This window comes from Chiloscyllium plagiosum, chromosome 7, assembly GCF_004010195.1.
Source record: "Chiloscyllium plagiosum isolate BGI_BamShark_2017 chromosome 7, ASM401019v2, whole genome shotgun sequence".
Lineage (NCBI taxonomy): Eukaryota > Metazoa > Chordata > Chondrichthyes > Orectolobiformes > Hemiscylliidae > Chiloscyllium > Chiloscyllium plagiosum.
Genome location: NC_057716.1, coordinates 15,025,222 through 15,051,267, shown reverse-complemented (window position 1 = coordinate 15,051,267; position 26,046 = coordinate 15,025,222). Strand labels below are relative to the sequence as shown.

General features: G+C 40.8%; 2 protein-coding genes across 11 annotated transcripts in view; one reads left to right on the top strand and one right to left on the bottom strand.

Moving 5' to 3' along the window:
* LOC122551982 (secreted phosphoprotein 24-like) overlaps positions 1-3,274 on the top strand; it is a 31,669-nt gene extending 28,395 nt beyond the window's left edge. For 2 of the 3 annotated variants that reach the window (XM_043694545.1, XM_043694544.1), the window contains exons 3-8: positions 329-457; positions 647-778; positions 895-939; positions 1,528-1,587; positions 2,612-2,656; positions 2,745-3,274. In XM_043694545.1, coding sequence (XP_043550480.1) covers positions 329-457; positions 647-778; positions 895-939; positions 1,528-1,587; positions 2,612-2,656; positions 2,745-2,777 — 444 coding nt within the window. In that variant the 3' untranslated portion in view covers positions 2,778-3,274. The remainder of the gene's footprint in view (positions 1-328; positions 458-646; positions 779-894; positions 940-1,527; positions 1,588-2,611; positions 2,657-2,744) is intronic. The other variant, XM_043694546.1, reaches the window with a different exon arrangement.
* Positions 3,275-3,748: 474 nt separating this feature from the next.
* The window catches only part of nme9 (NME/NM23 family member 9), a 65,681-nt gene continuing 43,383 nt past the window's right edge, over positions 3,749-26,046 (bottom strand). For 4 of the 8 annotated variants that reach the window (XM_043693083.1, XM_043693086.1, XM_043693084.1 and 1 more), the window contains 11 exons: positions 25,571-25,770; positions 25,087-25,231; positions 22,393-22,500; positions 20,858-21,009; positions 19,939-20,083; positions 17,741-17,979; positions 15,388-15,444; positions 12,685-12,741; positions 11,837-11,923; positions 5,706-5,810; positions 4,161-4,279 (listed from right to left, as the gene is read on the bottom strand). In XM_043693083.1, coding sequence (XP_043549018.1) covers positions 4,257-4,279; positions 5,706-5,810; positions 11,837-11,923; positions 12,685-12,741; positions 15,388-15,444; positions 17,741-17,979; positions 19,939-20,083; positions 20,858-21,009; positions 22,393-22,500; positions 25,087-25,231; positions 25,571-25,770 — 1,318 coding nt within the window. In that variant the 3' untranslated portion in view covers positions 4,161-4,256. Of the gene's footprint in view, positions 4,280-5,705; positions 5,811-10,307; positions 10,425-11,836; positions 11,924-12,684; positions 12,742-15,387; positions 15,445-17,740; positions 17,980-19,938; positions 20,084-20,857; positions 21,010-22,392; positions 22,501-25,086; positions 25,232-25,570; positions 25,771-26,046 lie in introns of those variants that run through there. The other 4 variants (XM_043693087.1, XM_043693090.1, XM_043693091.1 and 1 more) reach the window with 4 other exon arrangements.

Sequence of the window (26,046 nt, the reverse complement as noted above, 5' to 3'; positions counted from 1 at the left end):
GCCTGGTCTCAGTCTGTTTCACTCTCTAAACTCCATAAGAATATTGGTAAAAACAATGACTGCAGATGCTGGAAACCGGATTCTGGATCAATGGTGCTGGAAGAGCACAGCAGTTCAGGCAGCATCCAAGCTGAAGCTCCTCGGATGCTGCCTGAACTGCTGTGCTCTTCCAGCACCATTGATCCATAAGAATATTACTGAGTGCAGTGCAACATGGATTAATAAACAGAAACAGAATGTTAAATTACGCTTAGGCTCTGAGTGAATCAGCTCAGAGTAAGAATATCCGATACAGTCAGACATTAATGAACTGCTTTCCTCTCAATAGATTTACCGCACAGGGAAATTGTCATACAACGTGGATTTAACATTCTCTGTGAAGGAAACCGTCTGCTCCAAGAATTCTGGACTGGAATTTGATGACCCCAGCTGTTACTTCCATCCCAAAATGACTGCAGTAAGTTTTGAGTTCCATTGTCACACCAAACCCTCGTGTATAAGGAGCAAAACAATAAAAGGAGGGAGTATATTGAGTTATATCATAGAAAGGTTATGTGTACTTAACGACATCATGGAAATTCCTACTGTTTTTGCAGAATTTGCTGCCAATCAATAATATTTTTAAAACTCTCTTCTATTTTGCTAGGTGAAAGGTTTGTGCACAAGCCATGTTGAGTATTTTGCCGATGAGGTTGTTGACGTTGATGTTGAGTGTCGAGGGTTGAAGATGGTGGACAGCAACAGTGACTCATCAGAAACAAATGAAAACAGTATTGAGGTAACCTCACAATTATACTCAACAGGACAATTGAAGTTTTATCATTTGAGATAGGCTATCAAATTTTTTGTTGATTTACTGAGCTAAATATAAAAAATATTAATTTTTTAATATAGGTCAAAACCAAATCAAAACAGATGTCAACTGAAGAATCACTGGATGTGAGTATAACAGGGAAAATTGTAAAAATATTTTCTTGAGCAGAATTATGAAAAATGTAAAACTCTCGTGTCAGAATGGCAAGTGAGATGGCACTTTATTTTAAGTTGAGATACTGTGGGGTAGGTATGTGAGGGGGTGGAGTTGTCCACAGTCTGATGCTGAAACACAAACTCAGAGAAAGCCTACTGAAGACAAAATCAGCTGAACATTCACACAGCTGGACAGGTACAAACAATACCTTTAGGAGGACAGTTACTCTTACATTTCCGTCAGTAGCAGACACAAAATCACTGGTCAGTGCTGGAGGGACCTGCCCATTCAGCACAAATCTGAATTGGTGCAGAATAGCAGCCTCCATTAACCTATCCATCAACATCATAGCTACACTGTCTCATGGTCGCAGAACCAGAGAAGGCTGGTCAGAACTTCTCTACTTCAGCACTGAGTCACTCAATCCTGACCTGGAAACTTCAACTGTTTACACTTCCTATTTATAATATTAGTTAAACCTTTTGTTGGAAGATGATTACAAAAATCAAGATTATTTACAAAATCCTAAACTTAAAAATATGAATATTTTATTCCAGTGGAAAAGCAAATCAGCAGAGACATCACTCGAGGACTCTCCAAATTTGAGCATTGATGAGGTATTTTGTCAGATAATTATCTAATTTTCTCTTCATTTCACACCCTCATGGACTAGGACTTGCTAATTGTGCTTTACACCATGAGGCAGGGTGAGGAAGTGGGTGACAAGAATTACCTTAGCTGGTGCAGGAGTTGAGCCCACATTTCTGTCATTATTATAAATTAAACTCTAGCCATCCACAACTCTACCAGGGCTGTATTGATTACTGGAGAACAGTAATTGTATGGAGAGGAATTATCCACTTCATCACAGAGTAACTGAATCCAAATCCCGAACTTCAAAATGTTTTCATTTCCTCATTTATAATCTGATATCGTTCAAACTTTTGGTTTACAGCTGATTCTAAAAAAATCAACATTGTTTTGAAAATGCTAAGCATATAAATCTGGATATTCCAGGTCAAAAGCAAGTCAACAGAAACATTACTGGAGAACTCGCTAAACAGGGGGTGGCACGGTAGTTCAGTGGTTAGCACTGCTGCCTCACAGCACTAGGGGCCCAAGTTTGATTCCTGCCTCCGGGTGACTGTGTGGAGTTTGCACATTCTCCCCATGTCTGTGTGGGTTTCCTCCCATAATCCCAAAGATATGCAGGTCAGGTAAATTGACCACATTAAATTGCCCATAATGTTAGGTGCATTAGTCAGGGGTAAATGTAGAGCAATGAGTTACTCATCAGAGAGTTGGTATGGACTTGTTGGGCCAAAGGGCCCCTTTCCATACTGTAGGGAATCTAATCTAAAAATGTGAGCCTAATCTGAGATTCTCAAATAATTACTGATGCAAATAAACTGTTGAAACTTGGATTCAGCTGCGTCATATTAAAGTGTGAGGCAGCTCTGTATTTTTAAGCTATTAAATGTATGCACAGAGTCTACAAATTTAAACGGTTAAAATTTCTGCATTTATAGTTTAACAATCAGAGAAATCTTTGGTTTAAAGATAATTTAAATACTCAATAACAGTTGATAGGTATGTCATTGATTTCCTTCAATAACCAAGTGAATCTTTTTTTTTAAACAGTTGAGTATTAAGTCATCAGAAACATCACTTGACGTGTCTTCAAATGTGAGTATATACTGGGAATTTGTGTCAGAAACTGTCTTATGATCACGATCATCAACAACTCAGTTTGTCTTCATTCTATTCATTCCAGGAATACCATGACGATTCAAGATTCCGACACTAACTAGGAATGAAACTTCTGAAAGACTGAACTTGGTCTGAACACAAGCTCTCATTCCAATTAAAGAAAATGGATTGACGCTACTTATTCATATATAAACCTGAGGCTCGTGACTACATTTCACTGTAACTGGGAGATTCTATAGTTTGTAAATATTCTCTCCTTTAACATAAGTTGATGAATTCTGTGGTTCTCGTGAAAATTGTAAATAAAATATTCTCTAACGTCATTTAGAACTGATGTTCATTTTGCTCTGCATTCAAGATATTAATGTGAGCTTGTCTGCTCAGATTTATCATTCAAATTCTCTGCTGAGATGGTCTCTTCTACCAGCAATTTACTGTTCATTTACTAATAGCCTAATAGTAAAGATGTTTGCGTTATCTTGTTAATTCATATGTTTGGATTTAGACTATAACTTTAACAGTATCATTACCGATGATGTGGACACCACTTTGCTATTCTGAAAACAGATAAATAAATGTCTTTTCCTGTCAAAAGTATGTTTTGTAGTGTTTACTGGCTTCAGTTCTCATTCTTTGCTGTGACGTTATTTTCACTAAAGTTACATTTGACAAAGTTGTGCACACCAAAAATATCCCTTCAGGGAGATAATGGATTAACTGCACATATTAACAGATTTACGGATAGTGTGTAATATTGCAATTGTTGAAGAGAGTAAATCACATTCTTTAAGCCAAATTGACAATTCAGGCTCTTAAAGGAGGTTTCCGTCAGGCTTGAAAATTAAAATCACTTTGGCTTTAACTCAAGGTAATGTGGTTATCTGAAGAAGAATTATTATGTTGGGCAGCCACTATGTGGCATTATAAATATAGTGGTATGGTTGCAGGCAAAAACTCTGCAGACATGACATTGTCTTCCTATTTTCTTTGGAATTGTCAGGCCCAGCTGAACAAAACATTAACATAAATATTCCAGAAGGCTAGCAATTGAAGTTGTGTTAACAATTTATTGCAATCAATCGCTTCTCAGTCAAATGGAATGTCTGACAATATTGAATATAGCAAAACAAATTAATCAATTTTTTTTTGTAATGATGTGATTTTAAATTCATAGAAATACCACTGTTGTAAAAGAAGAATGTATTGTCTGCGCAATCAGCCTTCAGACAGAATTTATGCTGCAAATTCTGTTGTCATTGTGATGGCAGAAGTATTTTTTGTTTTCTTGCCATTTTTCTGTCTGTCTCCACTTGATGTCTTTGCTGGATTATTGATCCACAGGCACATACCAGGCTCCAGTAGCTTACTCAAATGCCTTTTGTTCTGTGGCACCACATTGTACATGGATGTTCTTTCCTGGAGTAGTGAATCTTGATGACCTACAACAAGTTAGATTCTGGAATGCGCTAGGCCAATTCAGTTGTGTGCGTGTGTACAGAATGATCTTTTGTCTCTACTTCTTATAACAATTTCCTCCCTTTTCACTTGTATCATGATCTCAACGCCAAAGTGAATCCTACTCGTGCTCAGCTCCTTCATCTGAAACAAAAATGAGGGGAAGAGAACAAATGGAGCAAAGAATATTCAGAATCCTAAATGTCGGATAATTAAAGAGTGAAAGTAAGTACTGCTCTTTCCTTTACTGGAAGATTTCTTGGAGTTGCTTCTGCAACGTTACTAACATCAACAGCAATACGATGGAATCCCCCAATCACTTAGATAATGCTGCTCATGCAATACCCCTGTGAAATGACAGCAGCATTGCAATCCCAGCTCCAAAGAAATTCATAGAAATGTAGAATCCAGGAGCAGGAGTGAGTCATTTGGGTCTTCCATCCTGCTCCACCATTCAGTGTGCTCACGGCTGACTGTCTATCTCAACACCACATTCCCAATTTCTCCTAAACCCCTTGATGTCTTTAAAATCCAAAATTTTATCTCTCTCTTTCTTGAATATATTCAGTGATTTGGCCTCCACAGCTTACGGTGGTGGAGAATTCCACAGGTTCACCACTCCTTTGAGTGAAGCAATGTTTCGTCACCTTGATGCGAAATGATCTACCTTGTACCCTAAGACCATGTCCCCGGTTCTGGAATCCCTGTATCTAGTCTGTTCAACCCTGTTAGAATTTTATACTTTTCAATCAGATCCTTCTAAATTTTAGTTCAATTGGGTCTATATGGTGAATCTTTCTGCATACTACAGTCTTGCCATCCCTGATATCAGCCTGGTAAACCTCCCTCTATGGTAGATATATCTTTTTTTTGGGAGGGAGACCAAAACTGCAAGCAATATTCCAGGTGAGGTCTCACTTTGGCCCCGTATAACTGCAATATGACATTCTGATTTCTGAACTCAAAGCTTTTTGAAATGAGGGCTGATGTACTATTTGGTATCCATTTGCTTCCTGCACCTGCCTGTCTATTTTCACCGACTGGTGTACACAAAGACACGCATTAGTGTACATCCACACTTCCCAAAATATCACAATTTAAATCTCAGTTCTTTGTCTTCTAATACATCCTGGGGCAGGATAAATTGCCATGCAGTGGGGCTAACAGTGTGGACAATGGTTTCTAGACCAGCGTACCAATGACTTATCAAGGCCACAACAGTCACTAGAAGAACCGTGGTTGTTCCCCTTCACCCTCTGTAATATCCCCCAGGGCCAAACCCCTTTCTCAGAAATGGGCGAAAGGGGAAAGACAAAGTTGGCTGCATTCTAAAGAGTGGAGTTGATGGTAGGGACAGTCAAGCAGCGCAGAAGCATGATGCTCACATTTGGTGAACTTTGTCATTTTTCAGCCCTAGAAAGGCAGAAGCTGCTAATAGTACTGTCACACAGACTGATTTGATAAGAGTGCCATTTTTTAAGCTGCTGTCTGATTCTAGTGATGCCTGGGGGAGCAGTTCAGACCATATTTCTCTGTCCCCACTAGTAAGAGTCTCTCCTGGATACGTTACCATTACCATTGACTCTCTCCTCCTCTGCCATTTCGTGTGATAGACTCCTCTGAGAGCTGTCATTCACAGTGCTTTGTGAACTATTAGTTGATGAGTCTACAGGAGCTGTAGGCAAGAAGGGTGGGTAAAGATTGTATTAGCATTTCAATTCAACGGAAACAGGATTGTTTGTGAGGGCGGGGATGACAGGAGATGTTAATTTAAGTTGAACTTCTGATTATCAGCAACTTAACCTAAGTTTGGTTTGTCTGTGGGACTTCCATGGTCTGATTCACTCAAAATCACACAATGTATTACTTGTCCTGTAATTTTGAGTGATTCAGACCATGAAAGTCCCACCAGACAAACCCAACTTAGGTTGAGTTGTTGATAAATAGAAGTTCAACATAAAATAACATCTCTTGTCGTCCCCACCTATCGGGTCATTGGTATGATTTATATTCATTGCCCCAATGGACATTGATGTTGCTGGCGTGACCTGTATTTATTGACCCACCTGATTGTTATTGAGAAAATGGATGTGAGCTACCTTCTTGGAATACTGCAGTATGTCTCGTTCAACATTTCTGCAGTTGTTTGAAAGAACTAGGTGGCTTGCTAGGCTACTTCAGAGGACAATCAAAAGTCAAACACATTGAGGTGGGTCTGCGAATCTGGCAACAGTTGTAGACTTGCTTTCCTAAAGGACATGAGTGAACCAGGTGTGTTATAATATGCCATGGATTCCAGCCCAGGCAAACTTGTTCCTTTAAGATAGTGACATGATATCACAGTATGTAATGTTAACAGAATAATATATACAGGAACTATGGGCGGAACGGTGGTTCAGCAGTTAGCAACTGCTGCCTCACAGCACCAAGGTCCTGGGTTCGATTCCCACCTGTCTGTGTGGAGTTTGCACATTCTTCCCGTGTCTGCGTGGGTTTCCTCCGGGTGCTCCGGTTTCCTTCCACAATCCAAAGATGTGCAGGTCAGGTGAATTGGCCATGCTAAATTGCCCACAGTGTTAGGTGCATTAGTCAGGGGTAAATGTAGGGTAGGGGAATGGGTTTGGATGGGTTTCTCTTCGGAGGGGCATTGTGGACTTGTTGGGCCAAAGGGCCTGCTTCCACACTGTAGAAAATCTAATCTAATTAATTGTTCCAATATCATAATATCCCGCAAACACACCCCTGAGCAAAAATAGAAAATTCAGACACAGATTCTTACATGTAGTTTTCTAATCAAGGAGGGAAAAAAAACCTCAAGACAGGAGCAAGCCAGGAGCCATTCATTGAAGTTCTAACTCTGTTGAGACCCCAATAGCTTCTGATGTTACTGAAAAACTACAACCCTGAAATCCTGATCTGTGAGAGCTGGCCACACCCATTCAGGCTGTGAAACAAAAGCCTAGGCTCCCAAGATGTCTATATTATCCCTGATGCTCATTACCTCCATCTTAAACAACTCTCTTCAAAAAAATATATACAGGACAAATTAACCTCTTTAAAGCCACACATGTGATATGGACAATTTTTGTTTTTAGTTGTAAAACTTCCAAACAGAAGCTTGGGTTTTTAAGTTGAACTAGTTTAATGTGAAATTTAAGGCACACAGATGGCCTAAAGCTCATGAAGCAGCATTCTTTATTTTACTGGCATCAGATATTTACAAACAAAGAAGGGGAATCAAATTTAAGTAGAGAAACAGTAAACTTACATGGAATTAAGTCTGTAGAACATACTTAATTGAGGAAATCCTTTGTTTGTCTCTCCCTCTCCCCATGAGGCCTCCTTCTGACACTGCCATTCTTGCCTTCAGGAAGGGATCTGCTAAAACTGCTCAAGCTCCCCTGCTCGGCGATCTTCCTCACCTCTTGTCATCTGTCGTTGAAAGCTCTGTTACGCACTTCCCTGATTGAGAGTTGCCATTCCAAAAACTGAAGAAGGGCTAATGCCCGAAACGTCGATTCTCCTGTTCCCTAGATGCTGCCTGACCTGCTGCGCTTCTCCAGCAACACATTTCCATTCCAAAAACTACACTAGCACACAGCAATAATTTACTAATCAGTTATTAATCCACGATGCCTAAAATATTTGAGTACAAATTAGTTGCAGCACCCTTGCCTTACTTCACCAGACTGAGCAAATGGTAAGGGTTGGGGTAATATTCAGCATTTGCTTGAGAAGGCCTGTTACCTGCACTGGCACTGTCACTGACTCCAGCCATTATGCACTAGCACCAAGTTGCACAATACCTCTGAGTCAGTTGCGTGTGTCCACATCATCCAGCAGACTTTTAGCCTCAAGAAACTCTCCTCTATATATCATTGCTGATTCAAAAATAATTTTAGAGGAATACACTTGTGCTGATTGGAAGCCATGTGTTTGTGCAATGTTTTTCTCTTCTCAGTGTTTCAGCCTTGCTTCTTTTGGACACCACCCCAAATGCCTGGCATAGCCTTGTCTCATATTTGGCTATCTTATGCCCGAAACGTCGATTCTCCTGCTCTATTGATGCTGCCTGACCTGCTGCACTTCTTCAGCAATACATTTTTAAGCTCTGATCTCCAGCATCTGCAGTCTTCACTTTCTCCTATCTACTCACTGACCTGACATCTCCACCAGAAAGTGTTATGAACCCAAAACAATGGTGCCTGGGAAGGATTGGGTCTCATCCAAAGAAGCAATGGTGTGCAGAATATTTTATGGTTGAGTGAAGGATGCTATTAGAAGCATAACCCAACTCCAGAAGATATGCAGACTCCTTCTGTTTATTGTAAAGAAGCAAGGTGCACTGATACTCCTGCAGAGTACGGTTGAGCCTTTAATATTGTCCATTACCCTCTGGATGATAGTGGGTGATGTGGTTTGTGTCAATTTTATACAGCTTGCAAAGCTCTTGTAAGATCTTGTCATCAAAGTTGCTCCCCTGATGATTGTGAATCAGACATGGAACATAGAAATGGACAAACTGATCGTACCCTTGCATATTAGCTACAGTCACAGGTGGGAGTGAGTGGTACAAAATTGGTGAAGACATCTGCTAGAATGAGGATATTCTGAGTCAAGTTGCTCCTGGGGTCAAGGACTGTAAAATCTATTGCAAGGATCTCTCAGGTTTCCATGGTGACCATGGATCCCATGCTGTGGCAAAGTCATTTCCCTGTTTTGGCCAATGTTAACCTTTCAGAATTGTTGAAATCACACAACACCAGGTCATAGTCCAGCAGGTTTAATTGGAAGCACACTAGCTTTCGGAGCGACGCTCCTTCATCAGGGGATTACAATCACCTGATGAAGGAGCGTCGCTCCGAAAGCTAGTGTGCTTCCAATTAAACCTGTTGGACTATAACCTGGTATTGTGTGATTTTTAACTTTGTACACCCCAGTTCAACACTGGCATCTCCAAGTCATTTCAGAATTGTGACGGTCATCATCTATGTCAGCAGATATCCCAGGCAAGTAACACCACTCACTGTTCAATGTGTACTCCTTTTCTGTCTCTTGATGTCCTGCTTAATCATGAACTGCTACTACACTTGAGGCTGCAGGGAAGGATGTGTTGCTTAACCCTGCTGTCCATGAGACAGCTAATCAAACACTCCATCCTCCTCCCTGCTCTTCTCCCAGCACCTCAACAATTTTTGTGCCTGTTTGGATTCGTTCATCACTGACACTGGGTGAGTGGATGTTGGGCCTTCTGTTGAGTAGCGCTGAAACTGTACAAGCTCCGCTTTCGAGATTGATAGCAAAAGTGAAACTGAGCCTGACTCTAACCTGTCTGAAAGCGGTTTGGTTTTCACTCTTAAAGCACGTTCGTGACAATCCACTGAATCTTAGTCCAAATATCAGAGGGAACCAGTGTTGGAATTCTGCCTTTGACTTGGCAGGCATTCGAAAGCAGTTCATTGGGCTGTGGTTTGTTAAACACTCCAAGCACTGCAGCAAATCAGTATGTGTCTAACCTTCTTAGACATGGTTCACCTCAAAGCTATCAATTCCAAATTCATACTGGAGTATCTCTTCAAATTCCTCTCTTTCAGCTTGACACTCCACGTGGCATGTGCAGTAACCACTTTTCTGCCCTTGAACCTGCGACAGCACCACTGCTTGGCCAAGTAAAAACTGGCATCAGTTTCAAGTCTGAAAGGGAGAGGAAAATTTGGGTGGCTGAGGACAGGCGATCGGAAGAGATTCTGCTTCAGAGTCTTCAGATGCTGGCGTCCCTGGACATACTTTCCTGCCAACTCTTTCAGCATTCTTTGACTTCCTCAGCATGTTATGAAGTGGGGGATGAACTGTGCATAACTTTTCAGAAGCTATTTATGATATCCAGCTCAGGCTGGGAACTCACCCAGTTCCCTCTCCATCACACCTGACAGGGCCACATCTGGACCATTCAGACTTTTTTCAGCATTGACAGGAATGCCTCCCTTGGACTAAGGTACCAAATGTCAGTCCAGAAAAGTTGGCATTTCTCTGGTTTAACTTGCAAGCTAAACTTCAACAAGTGGGTTAAGACGGTGTTCAGTCTTTCAAGAGAAGGCTGGAGATGAAGGTTCCCAAGAACTTTATTCGCCAGAGGCATTACAGAGCCCAAACATTCTCGTTTCTGTGGGGAGTTTACACGAGCCGTCTTTTCAGTGTCTTGCTTCACGTGGGGTGATAGCTTATAACCAAGGGTCAAGCTGAGACAACAGAAATACTGTGGTTGAGGACTTGCAATGCTTCCTCAATCCTAGATGGAGGACAAGCAGCCCTATGAGAATATGTTTTGGGTGTCTGGTAACTTACACAAATCCTTTGTTTCCTGCCTTTCATTCTCACGAGGACTATGGGGGAAGACACACACGTAATTGATGATTCTCGGATGACACCTTGCACCTATGAATCCTGCTGACAATCTTGTGATAGGTTGGGACATAACAGCAAGGAACCTTTCCTGGGCAGTAATCTTTAATCACAATCCTGTGACTTACTACAATACCCCATGTCATCATTGTCTTTACTGAGAGTTGTCCTACATTTGGTGAGGATATAAACATGCTGGCTTCTCTGGGTGTCCTCCAACTCACCAATGTCTATCTTTGAAATGAAATTGGAGACATTTCCTCCAGTCAGTTTTGCCATCCATTACAGTGGAGGTTAAAAGACACTGAAGGACATTTTTGGTTCGAAGTAAACATCTTTGTCATGGTAATCCGCATGGATACCAGACCCTTTTCACCCACAGTGACCACAGTGGCTCTCAAAGTGATACAAGGTGGGACCACTCCTACATGTGACACATGGGAAGGCCTAATGTCAACCATTGGAGATGGCTGCCTTCAAAAACAGTGATGGAGTGGATGGGTAAAAGAACACTCAAACAGTTCTAGGTTCCCATACAGGCTGACACACTTCATGTGGACAGAGCAAGATCTAAAACCCCTGTATTCCACCTCATAATGTGCTGCTCAAAGCACAATCCTCTCCATCCTTTCTGAGCATGTCCAAATATCCCTTAATACATTCGACTGCAACACCATGAGCATACTCAACTTCCTTACTTTCACTGGAGTATTGATTGAGTCACAAATTTCCCCTGGCCATGAAAAGTATGATTGAGGACAGATAGGGAGAGCTTGAAGTAGGCATGGTAAGAGACACCTAACCTTCATGAAATGGGGATACAGATAGAGGAATGGGGCAAAGAGCCATTGATCTGCCTCCATCCCTCAGCAAGATGCTCAGGGAAAAACTGGTGAGCCATGGTTGATGTGCCCAATCCTGTATTAATTAGGCACAATGCTTCATGCTCACTGTTGGCCAAGTCCCTATTGCTTTCCATCAAAATTGAGCCATTTCCGGAAGGAAAGGGTTCCAGGTTTGATTCCAGCCTCGGGCGACTGTCCATGTGGAGTTTGCACATTCTCCCCCTGTCTGTGTGGGTTTCCTCCTATAGTCAAAGATGTGCAGCTAGGTGGATAGGCGTCAGGGTTACAGAAATAGAGTAGTGGGGTGGGTCAGGGTGGGGTATGCTCTTCGGACAGATAGTGTGGACCCAATGATCCAATTGGAGGGATTTCAGGATTCTATAAAATTTGCTCTTCCATCACCCCCCGCCCAGTATCACCTCCACATACAGGGAGTGTCCAATGGAAACATTACCATCACTGTACACCTTCTCTGCTGCTTCATTGGATAGACTGTGTGAACTCTCACTCACAGTGCTCTGCGAGTTGTCAGTGGTTGTGTCTGTAAGAAAGAAAAGCAGATAAAGACTTACCGTCCCAAACACATCTGCACCACCATTAAGGATGGTAATTTCACCTCTCTCACATCAATACAGTGTCCCCAAATCTCAGCTCTTTGTTACAATGAACTACTGGGTGACCCTGCCCTCCTCACACCTCATCCAATTCTCTGCTGCCCAGTATCCCAGCTCACACCAAGTCCTGTTTATCTCTCACCTCTGGGCTTACTGACATATATTGCTGCCAGTGCAGTAACACATTGATATTAAACTTCTCATCCTTGCATTCAAATCGCTCCATGGCCTTGTCCCTCCATGGTCTCGTCCCTCCACGGCCTTGTCCCTCCCTATCTCTGTAGTCTTCTCCAACCCCAGAATTCTGAGATATCTGTGTTCTCATTCTGACCTTACTTTCCTCCATTAAGGCACAAATTAAAGCCTACCTTTTGTAGTCAAATGACTTAGTATCACCTCAAAGTATGTAGGACGATGTCATGTTTTATTTTTGACAATGCATGAAACAACTTGGGATGTTTACAATGTTGAAGATGCTATATATGTGCTAGTGGTTACTGTTTTAACATTCTTCTCATCCTCCAGAAGCTGTACCATATCAGTATTTTATAGCAACATGAACTTGATGCACTTACTTTATTGATCCCCACTAATCTTGCCAAAAAAGGTGCAAGCTTGCTTCTAGATGATGGGGATTTAATGAAACTGTAGGAGTGCATTTTGTATGAAAACAAATAGCTGCACCTACTCTCATTATCGACTGCAGCCCCGTCCGTTCTCTCCGCATTGCCAGCCTCCGCTGCACCTTTAAAGCAAATGGAAGACAGAAAGGGGAAAACATATTACAATCATTAGTGTCAACTCTCATAAATTCGTCACCAGAGACAAGATAGCTCAGCCTCAATTGTGAACTGACGAGCACTCTCTGAAATTGAGATTTTGCTGCTGCTCACTCCAAGAGTGATGTTGGGGCTGGGTTGCAGACTCACTGACTGATTTCCACACTGTCGTGATGATGCCATGGCTTATTCAAAACTGTGCTGGGAACTCGGGCCGAGTAATCCTACCTTGAATTTCCAACAGATCTTACTTTTGTTGTTAAGGTTGCGGGGCTTGACGTACACATCGGAAACCTGAATTCCCCAAGGTCATTTGAACTCAATGCTATGTTCAAAACAGACTGGAGTAAGAGCCTTAGGCCTCAATGTGTGAGTTATGACTCTTTTTTTTAACAGTAGGCAAAACTGGATCACCAAATGGATTGCATCGCCATGTATGGGCATGGAATATGGGTGGTGGAATAGGTGATGAAACAATGTGAGGGCTAGTGAGGCAAATATTTAATAACACTGCTTGGAGGAAGGCCTAACAAAACAAAGTAAGCCTGTTTCGGAGGTTGGTAACCCCTATGACTGCCTCTGAATGATGTCTAGAGGTCACAGGCCAGGTACACAAACACCCCATCCAGACCTGCAATTTAAGATGCTTTCTCCCCCTAAGGTGAATGCATATGGCATTGGGAGCAAAGATCCAGGTTCCTGCCTACATTCTACTGACTTAGTGCACAGAGTAGCTCCACAAGATGCCATATCCATTGCTGGCTCATTTGTCACACTGAGCTCAGCCACTGAATACTTTGTCACACTTAAAAGAGATAAATATCCCAATACTGTTACAAACATAACACACACTGATTACAATAATGCAATATTACAATTACCCTATATCGGTGTAAATGTTAATATATAAGACAACTATAGTTTTTCAGGGATCACAGTCCACCAGCTGCCCTTTGACCCTTTCCTTTCCTGCCTTCCCCACACTCCACCTCCTTCACAAATCTACAGGAGGAAAGGTGCTGTAGGCTAGAAGAAGCTGTTCAGGAAATCAATGTTGTTTGAATTGAAGTTCCGCTAACACATCGTCATTGTGGGTGCTGTCTGAGCATACGCAATAGCTGGTCAATATGCTAATCTCATCCGGTCACAACAGAGCTCAGAACCAAACAATGCAATTGGTCTGATTGCAGCAAGTGTGAGTTGGCCAGGGTGAGGTTATTCATCTCATAGCAACAGGTCAGTGGACTCTGGCCAATCACCCTACTCATCTAGAAAGCCAATCCATGCTCAGGATTCTGTGTTAGCCCAAATCAAGCATGCCATAAAAGTCCTTAGAGAAAAAAAAAATCAGTTATCTAAAAGTGGACACCATTTTATGCCTAAAGCAATGTTCTCAAAAATGTGATTGTTACATGGGTAATTAAGTAATAATTCATTGCATCTAACTTATGCATAACAAAACAGCAGACATTACAGTTACATTAAGCAAAAGCATTAAGAGAAGAGAGACTTTATGGTATAAATTGAATCAAAATCATTGTCTTTATGATGCAGTTCATTTAACTTGAATGTATTTTTCTAATTTTAAATGGTAAAATTCTGAACATGATGCTTTGTCAAAATATTCTTCAAGACACAAGAAAAATCACAGACACAAGGAGAGTTCAGTTGATGCAATGCTGTCGAGCGATGATAGCATTCCCAAGTGTCGCCATGGTTTTTTTTGTTATTATTACTGGGGACACAGTGCCAATGTGACATTTCCATATCAGCGAGTCAGAGAGAAGGCCCTAAAATATGCGAGAACATGGTCTGATGCTGTCATCTGGTTTCCATCTGCAACAAAACTCAGTAACATTTAGATTGGATTGGGGGTGCTTCTAAGGAAAGGATGACGGTGGATGCTGGGGCAATGGGGCAAAGAAGGAAGAGATGGCGTGAGGATAGAGTGTGTGTGCGCGTGTGCGTGCAATGCTGGAGGATTGACTCCGGCACTTCAAGATTCTGGATCTTGCAGCCAATGCTCTACGCCTGATATATAATGTCACATGGGAACGCATCATTAGCATTAAAGTGACTTTTATAAACAGGGTTTTGTCACATTGAAACATCTGGAATCTTCTGGAATATTAGCTGTAACATCGTTACTATGCCTTCTTTGATTTCTCTTGGCTGGATTTTACATCCCTCCCACCCCAAACTTCTGCTGGCAGGTTTTAAGGTAGTGGGGCCAGGGGTGTTTATTGTGAAATCCAGCAGGTGGACTGCTTAGCTCTGGTCGGTATGAGCTTTCACTGAAGGGCACTGGAGGCATTGTATGGCCACTCACCATCCCCCTTGGCCACTATTTCACTCAGTGCAGAGGTAGCAGTGTTAGCTGTAAGAGGACGTGGAAAGGAATTATTGTGCTCTCTGCTCTATCTTTCCTGACTACTGCAACAAACATTCTCGATGTTTATTAGCATGTGTAAGATATCATTTATTTATTACTCACTTGAAATATAAAATCAATTCATTTTGGTCTGTGGTTCAGTGCAGAAACATCATCTGTGCCCCCCTACCTAAATTATTTAGTTATGTTTAGCTATTTTATCAATATCATTCAGACATACCTTCAGACTCTTCCCTGGATTCCGGACATATCACCTTCTCCAAATCTGGTTCAATACCTACAAGCATATCGGAGAAATGGCAGCACCAATAAGATCTTAGAATCATAGAATGGTCACAGCACAAAGGAGATATTTATCCTGTAGTGTCCATGTTAGCTCTCTGGCTTTCATGGGGAAAAGACAGTCAAAAATGAGCTTTGTGCACCTCCTCTCCCTTACATATTTAGTCCCATTTCTGAATCAAAATGGTAAGTGTTCTGAGTGCATCGAGCTTGGGGTAATCTGATTTCTAATGGGTATAGGCTTAGAATATAGAACTGCCTTTTACTTGTCAAAACTGAAAATTAATGTTAACCATTCAACAACAATGAAAAAAATATACAGTGAGATGGATGGATGCCTCATTTGTGGATTGACAGTGCTAAGGTTGGAATTTGTAGCTTGTTGAGACATGAGGAGGTGTTTGACTCTACATCTAACCATCATTCGTCTTTTTAAGTACCAATACAGGTTCTCAAAAGTACTGCATCAATCATCATGATAAATGCAAAATTCACAATAAGTATTCACTGCACTATAAATTGATTTTTTTTCCAAGTGATCCAAAGCTGATACACCCATCTCAGCAAAGGCAAATAATCTTTACAGTTCCCCTCTGAATCTTTTGATGCAGATATGTTTGAGGGAGACGCAATCACAAATAAATTACTACTAAACCTGGATCTGTCAGAATACCAGGATTTTGAATTCTTGGCTCCTTTATGTGGGTTACTTATTTTTGTTGGAAAGCTAAGTTGATGGGCAAAAGCAGGAAGACATCAAAATTAAAAAGAAGTCAAGGAATACAATCAGCTAATGACACAGCTTGAGGTTTCTACTGATCTCTGAAAATCATAAGAATAAATCACAGTAGCGTGTGATGTCAAAATATCTTCATAATTAACCATTTCTGGGGATGTAAGCGTGAAGGATTGTGGAGATACCTGGATTATTTTTATTTTAAAAGTCAATAAAAACATATATTGGAACATCTTTTTCAAAAGTTATTTCTCGGAAACCACATGATTCCAGCAGGTGATTCCAAGTAATCTGGTCTTGATTGCTTTCACTCACTTCATGGAAAATGCCCAACAGCTTTTATTTTGCTGTTTTGCTTGATCAGTGTTCTGCTGGCTTGGAGATTGTTGTTGGATTTTCAGTTAAGGGAGGCCTGCTAAGCTTGTGTCTTGTGTTTCTGAAACATCTTTGTTGTGAAACTAATATGAAACCTGGTTGCCCTTCTCAATGGAAGACTTCATGATAATGTACTTCCTGAGTAAACTGTGTTTAACAATATCCCAGAGATAATTGCATATGTTTGGTGACACCTACCTATAAATGCCAGAACATCAGTCTGATAGCCATCTGAACCTCTCAAAGCTTATCCTTTTTGAACTCTATGATTCTATGATTTTCTCTGATTATCCTTTTTGCCTTCAAGAACCAAAAGCTTTTCTCCAAAAGTGAATCTCTGCAGAGAGAAATCAATCATGTTTTCCTTGTCTTGATCAGTTTGGAGGGAGGGGTGTACAAAATAATATATTTGCCTAGAATTCAGAAGGTTAATGACCATAATTTCAATCCAAGAAAAGCTTTTGATGAATAGAATGGCCAGAACTTTGAAGTAAGAACTGGACCATTTATTAGGTGACCAATTTTTCTTTTTAAAGAGAGATAAGCTTGTGCAAGAACTAATTCAGAGAAAGCACATGGGGCTGAATCCTAGGAATAAAGCATAATCATCTGAGGAACGGTTGAGCAGGTTAGGCCTATATTGATTGGAGGCTAGATGTATGTGAGGACGTCCACTGAAATACAAGATTCTGAGGGACCTTGACCAGGCAGATGCTAAGACAATCATTTTTCTTTTTTGGTGCAATCTAGAATGAGGGGACACAGCTTAATAATAAGGGGTCTCCTCTTTAAGATGGAGATGAACAGAGATTTCCTCTGTTAGAAGACCATTAGTTTTTGAAATTCTCTTACACAGAGACCAGTGGAGAATGAGTTAGACAGCCTTTTGACCCATGAAGCATGGAGAGCTATGTGCTGGGGTCAGGGTGGGACTGGGACTTCAGGTGAAAGGAAAATGGAGTTAAAGCCACAATCAGGTCAGTAGTGGTTCTATTTAATGTGAAGCGATCTCAGATGGGCCAAATGGTCTACTTAGATTGTCACTTCTTATGCTATAATTTCTTAAATTTGCATTTATTTAACAAAAGTGTTTTGAAACTTCCTGAACTCATTGTACAGTATCAATCAAATCCACAAGGCACTGATTCACATTTCAATCCTTTCCTACACTAATTCTTACCTTGGACAACCCCATCTGCTCCAATGTTTATGTCCCCAAACACAAATTGGATCTTTTCCATAGCTTGGAGCCGATCAGAGCTGCCATGCAAGGCATTCTGCAAGATGTTCTTTGCAAACGTAGCTCGTAGAGAGTCTGGTGCTGTTTGTTTGGCTTCCTCAGGATCTGTGGGGCCCATTAAATTTCTCCATTCTTCCACTGCATTCTCCTTACTCAAAATCATCATCAACGAGGGACCTCTGGACGAAGTGGAGAATGGTAGGAATCAGTATCATATAGCATTACTCATCTGTCTGTCAGAAAAGCACTTGGTACAAAGCAGAAATAGACATAAGCAGAAAGTGTTTGTTTTTCACTGCACAAACCCGTCAGCCTCCAATAATATTGAGTGGAAATCATGCTGATTATGTGCCAGAAATCCACTGTCTGCCATACTGATAAAAGGCGAAGGAGATTGCAGTCCTGTGAAACTTGTATTTGCATATTGACATAAAGGCATCCAATGCCAGTTGGAGGCCTGTCTCTGTGACAACAAGAGCACTGGGATTGAGTTTAATCTAGACAATGGAGATCTTGCCCACTCGATGGAAAGTCAGATGGAGACCCACACTGCTTCCTTTTTGGGCAATCTGCCATACCAAGTACCAGTGGTCGTAAGGTGATGTCATTGCCCATCGTGTTATCTGAGCTCCCAGGTAGATTTGCTGCCGTCTTTCTCTTTCCTGTTGGGATCTATAGGGCCCACTTGATCTAGCGTGGGAGATGAAAACCACCAATGAGAAGAGACTCTTGTCTTAAATAAGACTGTGTTTATTGCATGATAGCAACTATGCACACATCATATTTTATAGTCATAGAGATATGGCTTTGTGACTCCATATAAATGTAACATAATATGATGATATGGTAGCCATTGTTACAGAGACTATGAGGAAAACCCAGCTGGCAGGTCCCACTCCTTCAGGATTGGAAAACATTCTCCCACCAGGTCCCTATGACATCCTCACAGTGCATAATGCCTAAGGCATTCCTCAATCTTAACTCTTGCAAGACCCTTATGCAACACTAGCCAAGCATTTCAGATGCCAGGGGCAGTCAGTTCTTAATATTCTCAGTAAATGCTGCAATGTCTGCATCGCCCATATCACAATAACCACATTTTAAAAAGGTCACTTAGGAACATACGAACAATTCAGGAGAAAGAGGAAGCCATGAGCCAAAATTAGGCTCATCCTCTAGCACCAATAACCAATATCCTTTTGAACATCCAGTAATATTCTTTGGCTCTTCTGATATTCTCTGGAAGATTATTTTGAATGTTTACCAATATATTTGCAAAAGCTTTTTCAAGTTCTCCACCAACTCAGCCCACAGGGCCTAAATGGTCTCCACCTTGACTGCTATTTACATAATGTTTTCGTGTCAGAGAATATAGCTTATTTGGTCAGAAAGAAAATCAACAGAAACAAACAGAAAATAATGTTGAATCAAATTGTAGTTTCATTTTTCTTCACCTTCTCACTGTAACTATCTGTTATTTCTTTGTTGATAACCACTTGTAGAGCTTGGCTCCATGTGAGTTTTCTTTGGATGACTTGTCTGTTGACTACAAGGATGGAACCAAATGCTTCGATGATTTTCTCAGTCCAGCGTAACGTTCTATAATTGCAATGTGCCCATGGGATTCTATTCCTGGATTGGACTTTGGACCCATTGTAACATTTAGCAGACGCCAAAATTAGCTGCAGCTGCAGTTTGTTTGTCTGTGGTACTGTCTGATGAGGACAGAGTCATTGAACCATGTAGTATAGGAGGCATTTGATACATTATGCCTCTGTCAACTCTTTGAACGAGTTTTCTAACTCACTTTATCATAAATCATGTCCTTTCATCTTGCATTTTCATTTTCAAGTGTTAATTCAATTCCATTTGCAAAGTTACCCTTGTAGCATGTTTCTACATCCTTTTAGGCATTGTATTCTACATCATAACAACTCACTTAGTGAACAAAATTGTCATCTCCTGATTTGTTTGTTTTTGCCAAGTTCCTTCAATTTGTGACCTCTGGTTATTGATTTTTCTGCCATTAGAAACACATCCTCTTTATTCAGGCCATCAAAACATTCATAATTTGAATTCTGTAAAACTAGGCAGAAATAGCGATGCTGTATCGAGGTTAACCTAACATTGACACTTACTCAGACATATAGTCAACCAGTTGGTCAAAGAATGGTTTACCCTTGTGTTCCTTATAGAACTCTTCTGCCATTTCCCGGCTTAGAGTTTTTTCATCCATGTGTGATATAATGAAGCCTGCTTGTTTAATCTTCTGTATAATTTCATCTGCCAAAATGCAAAATATTTAGCAGTTCAGTTAAAGTAAATCCTATATTAATCTAAATGCTTGCAAGAAGTATGAGTAGAAGAGAAATGATGCAGTAAATATTTATATGTTACAAGAAGCCAAAATATCAAAGATGAGGAAGCTTGAGTATTGTTTCTTGTCCCTTTCCAGTAGATATTACTCTGTGTTACTTTTAGAACTTTCCTTGACGTACAAATTGTTGGATTTAATAGATGAAGAGTGTATTTCATCTGTTTTTGGGTAATTGGATTACAACAGAGGGAAATCAGATTAAGTCAAAATGCTAAACTATCAGTTAAACAGTGACCATCTCTATTGCACTCATCTAAAAACCCTCATCCTTGTTTACAATTCTCTCCGACAATGTTTTCCATCCCAGCTTTCTAATCTCCTTCAGTTTCCTGTGCTACTCCATATCCTCTGCTTCTCTGTGCATCCTTCTATCTATCCACTAATGATGGTGTAGCCTTCATTCTCTATTGAATGGAGCAGTCTTCCCAGATCTCATCACCTTTCTCCATTTCATCCCTCACCTCAAAGCTCTCTTCAAAAACTGTCTCGCTGACCATTCTCCAGTGATTTTCATTTTGTACTCAAAGTTCTGCCTGTTCAAAATACTTTAGATACCTATTGCATCAAATGAGCTGTATAAATGCCACCTCTTTAATTTCATCATTGATGTTATCTGATCCCAGAGATCTGTAGCCATTGGGTCTGTTAAAGGATTAGAATGCAATTATCCTTCAGGTTACCTCGATGATCCTCCAGTGCATCAGGTTTGATAACAGCCAGTGTCTGCTCCATGAGGAAGAAGAACTTCAGCTCCTTTTCTGCTTCCTGAGGTGTTCCACTACCATGCAGCTGGTTAATTGGAACAGTTTCCATTGAAAACTGTGCTCTGAGGCTAAAGGAGTGAAACAATGCATTAATTAGAACAATACCAGTTTTATTTTCACAAGGAACGTTCAGAAATGTTTTGGAAAAGTCTTTCAGCAGAAACAATGTGAGACTTATTAAATATTTACAACTCTTCATGTTAGATTTGAGAATAGTCAGAGAATTGGAGCCAGACTGCTCGGGGAGATGTCACAAAGCACGTCTACACATAGAGGGTCGGAGAAGTCGGAGCTCTCTTCTACAAATGGCAGTTGTTATTTTAAAATCTCAGATAGTTTTTTTTGTTATGCAAAAGTCTTGTGGGATATGGACCAAAAGGCAGGTGGACGAAATTAAGCCCCAGATCTGCCATGATCTTACTGAATGAAGAACAGGCTCAAGGGACTGAATGGCTTACCTCTGTTCCTACATTCTTATTTACTGACAGAAATACTTTTTGACAAAGCCGCCTCAAGGAGTTAACAATATGATGCAGGGTGAAATTTCATTTACACGGTCCCATGCACCATTCCTAGCTTCATTATAGTACATGGTACACAGTAGAATTTGACCCTTGAAGCAAATAAAGGCAAATGAATTGGCACATGGATCACTATCACTGGTCTTGGTAAGATATGTTGAACTGCACAGCCAGGACAAAAAGCCTGGTTTCCACCAGTTCCCTTAAAACTAGCAGATTATTGATCTCCTTCAGAGACTTCAATATCTCCAAAGCTAGTGGTGCCATGCCATTTACATCAGAGTGTTGACTGCCAAAGCCAGAACTGCCATCAGTAGCATTGATCCCACCAACTTCATCACTAGACAGTGCACAAGCATGCTGACCCACAGCATGGTGGTTCATAACTACCTTCTGAAATAGCCCAGCACATTCGAGGCAGCAAACATTGGCATTGTCAGAAATGTTCCGATTCAAGAATAACTCGTTCTGCTGAGCAGTTCTGTGAGCAGGGACCCCGTTCACCTTGTCACATGGCCCTCTTGTCATGTGTGTGTTGAGACTGACTATTTGCGGGCTTCTTGACTATTACTGCCCAGGCTGAGTTACTGCTGACGTAGTCCTCACCCAACATCCCTGCACATACACTTGTGAACGAGGGTCATGAGCCATTCATCAGAACCACAAGACGCAGCATATTTCTTTCCTTTCCATCCCCAGTATAAGAAAGCACTGCAATCAATGTAAGAAGCTTTGTAAGCATTGCCTTGACTGGGATAACTTGAGTTAGAGTCAGCGATGAATCCAAACCTGGCTCCTTCTGAATAACATGCACCTAGATCTCAGTTATTGTTAGAATTGACTCTGTTCATTCTCATTAGGAAATTGAATTAGAATATTGTGTAGAAAGCATTCAACTTTCTAAGATTCAGGTTAATTTAATGGACAAACCTTTCAGGGTCTTCCTCCTTTGCCTGATTCACATCCTTTGGTCCCAGCAGATTCCTCCAACGTTCAACTGCGTCGGTGCTAGCAAGAGCCAAGGCCAACACTGGTCCGCTACAACAAAATACAGATTTACCATAGTGCCAAACCTCAAGGTTATGGAGCAAGATAAAAAAGCAAATCAGTTGGCTCCTCTCAAATAATTGAGAGATGAATGAAATTGAAACAAGATGGAAGACCACTCATTATCTATCCACAGAGTTTACATATAGTTTAAAGAAACACATTTCCTACAATCAAAAGAAAATATTCAGGTGCTAAAGAATTGGATGTTTGCTCTGCTGACAGAAGATAGCACCCATCTCAGCCGCAAATCCTAGACACATACTCCTTCCCAGAGCTGGTATGAGCTATTATTGGAACTTCAGTAGAATCTACCCTCATCCGACTTCGTCACGTCCAAAGTTGGTCTGCTTTTGGTTCCTCTACTTTAATGCAAACTAAGAAAGCACTGATTCCCCATACAAAGCCATCAAGCCAACAGAAGAGGCTTTGAATTGACTACCTTAGAGTTATAAATGTTTGCAGCCTTGCAGACTGCCTCAAATTATCTCACTTCCTCTCTTGGTTGCTTTAAATTCTGCTAAAGCATCTCTGGAAGGACAGGGGCTGGGATGATGTAGGGCACCAAGGAAAGATCCAGTGTGACACTGTGTACTATAATTCTGCCCAGCGATTATGGGGAAACGCATGTAATTCTTCGAACAAAGCAGTGTCGACAGCAAACATTCATGTTGCTAAAAGTAATTAGTCAAAAAAAACAATCTTCCTGAATTAGTCCATGGTTGCATATTTCATCTGGGTGAACTCAGAGACCACTTGTTTGTTTGTTGTTGTGGTTAGAGGCAGCCTGGAGACAGATGTTTATGAGAACACTTCCTTGCATGAGACATGACAATCTGCTGCAGGGACATTAGAAATAGATGATTGGTGCCCAAAAATCCAATGCTCCTTTGGGCGAGAGTAAATACATTTAAATTGCCCTTAAGCTATGATACACTGTAACCAGGGATGCCTGAAGCATACTATAAGACCACGAGAAATGATTAATCCACTCCACCCTTTGAACTGTTCCACCATTCAATAGAATCATGACCGATCTGACATTCCTCATGTCTATTTCCTGCCTTTTCCCTGTTTCTAACAGCAAAACAGTATCCTTTTGGCACTCCCAACCTCAGGAGCATTTACTGTCATATATTATGTGCTAAACACATCAGTCTGAATTATTAAAATAACCCATATTTGTATAAAGCTTCCAATGTAATACTAACATTGCCCTTCTGTTGGATATAAAAATGCTTCATGTTCTTGTCCTACACATACCCCTCTTATTGCCTCTTTTTCCACTGGCTGATTACAATATTAATGTTGTTTCTTTCCCTGAACTGGAAGATTTTAACAACTTTGTTTCCAATATCCATACTTCGTCTACCTTTCACAAGATCTATTGCCAACTCTTCCCTTCTCTTCCTCAACATTTCTCTCACCATTTCAGGGGCTAGGCTCTTAGCTATATTCACGATCAATTTACTCCCTCTTTCAGCTTCCTTAATTTCACATTCTCCTACTGGAATTCTTGGAAGAATCCTACTCTATTTTCCCAGTTTTGCTGTCTCATTTGCAACCGAATGACGCACTCTATGACCTCACTATTTCTGATATAGCCCTACTCTTCGCACACATTCTCCATTTGGTGACTGGGTCCTCAATCATGTGCTAGTCATTTCCACATATCTACTTTCACCGATCCCCCCCTCAAATAGAACCATGATAAGATTTCTCTTGTTCTCTTCTTCTACACAAGTAAACAGTCTTTGCATTCAATGGATCATCCTTTACCGTTTTTATCATTTTCAGCATTACACTTCCACTGAACACACCTTCCTTTTCAACAGCAGTCCAAAAGGATCACTCCATGTGGAACACTCTGGTCAAGACCTCAAAGATAATGCCCTACCCTTCTAGACAAAGCAGTGATTTACTGGTACTCCAGAAAAACTGGCACACTACATTCACTGATTACAGCGCATTACATTCTGCACAAGGTAAATCCAACACTGATTGGGGGCCCACTTTGCAGAACATCTCCATTCAGTTTGTAAACATAGACTTGGGTTTTCACGCACTTGTCTTTATATTTTTCAACCCCACTCTCGTTCTGAACCAACTGACTCAACATCGAGTTCAATGTTGATGTTGAGTCTACTTAGACATAAGGACACATTCAGGTGAAGCAAGAAGAGTGTCTAGCAAGTTGAGCTTTTAGGCAATGGAAGCATTCACAAGTGGGTTAAATGGTAGGGATGAGTGAGGGAGGAAATTTGGCAAAACTGTAAAAATTGTAAAAGGTTTAGAATTTAACAATACTGATGCTAATTGTGGTTGCTAAAGGCAGTTAATTGACTACCAATTAGCCAATAAGCATTTTTAATCTTTGGAATTCTTTCCTGCAAGTTATTCAATAATGAGGAGACCTCTATCCTGCAGGTACAAAATTTACTTATGATGTCTGCCACATCAATTATACCCATTGGGGATCCAATGTATATAATCCCTGTGAGATTCTGCATGAAAATTCTTCAATTATAGGCTTTAAATCGACACACAGGTTGTTAATACCTGAGTAGGAATTGGTACCTGGTCATGTTCTGAAGGAGAGCTGGGAAGTATTCCTCCTGTGTGTGCTCACTGTAGAATTCGTAAACTTGTTTCTCAGTGAGCACAACCTTCTTCTGCAGAGCAATCATAAACCCAGCTTCTGCAATCTTCTGTAGGATGTCATCTAACATTGAGGATAAAGGATTAACATTAGACAGTTCTACATGGATAATATAAACCAGCAGAGAGTTTGAATAGATTTCAAAATCAAAGTCTATTATTGACATTACTAATGATGTACTAATGAATGGCATCATAAACCTCAGTGTTCTCACTAAGTATAAATGCTGTACACAGTAAAACTGTCTTGGAAACAGAAAAGTTCGATGTTTTTAGCAGGTTACATTTACTCTGCACTATTGATGCCTCATCCAATCCATGAACACCCTATATTGTAAGAGGCTCAAGGTCCACAGCACCCACAAAGCGATTTGTGGTTTAACGCTAGAGAAATGGTTCTCACCTTTTCTCTCCTTTAAGAGATCTGGCCTGATTAGAGCGAGTGTTTTCTGAACCCTCTCCTCTTGCTGAGTCGGAATCTGAGCTTCAGATGTTGTTCCAAAGCTGGGAAAGAAGAAGGCCAACTCCCTGCTGGCCTGGTCCGTGTCATCACTCCCATGAACTGCATTGAATAAGTGTTCAGTCCCGTACAGAGCTCGGAGACTTTGGAAAAAAAATCCACAGAGAGTCAGAAAAGACCAGAGAAACCAACTAAGGTCACGTCAGTGTTATAATTCAAAGCAGTTTAGCAGCTGTTAATTAACATACTTAAATTTTCTATTAATGCTACTGCCCTTTATTTTGAATTGTTCTACTTATGTTGAGGACTAGCTTTAACAGTTGTGATGTATTCTAGATTAGATTACTTACAGATTAGATTACTTACAGTGTGGAAACAGGCCCTTCGGCCCAACAAGTCCACACCAACCCGCCGAAGCA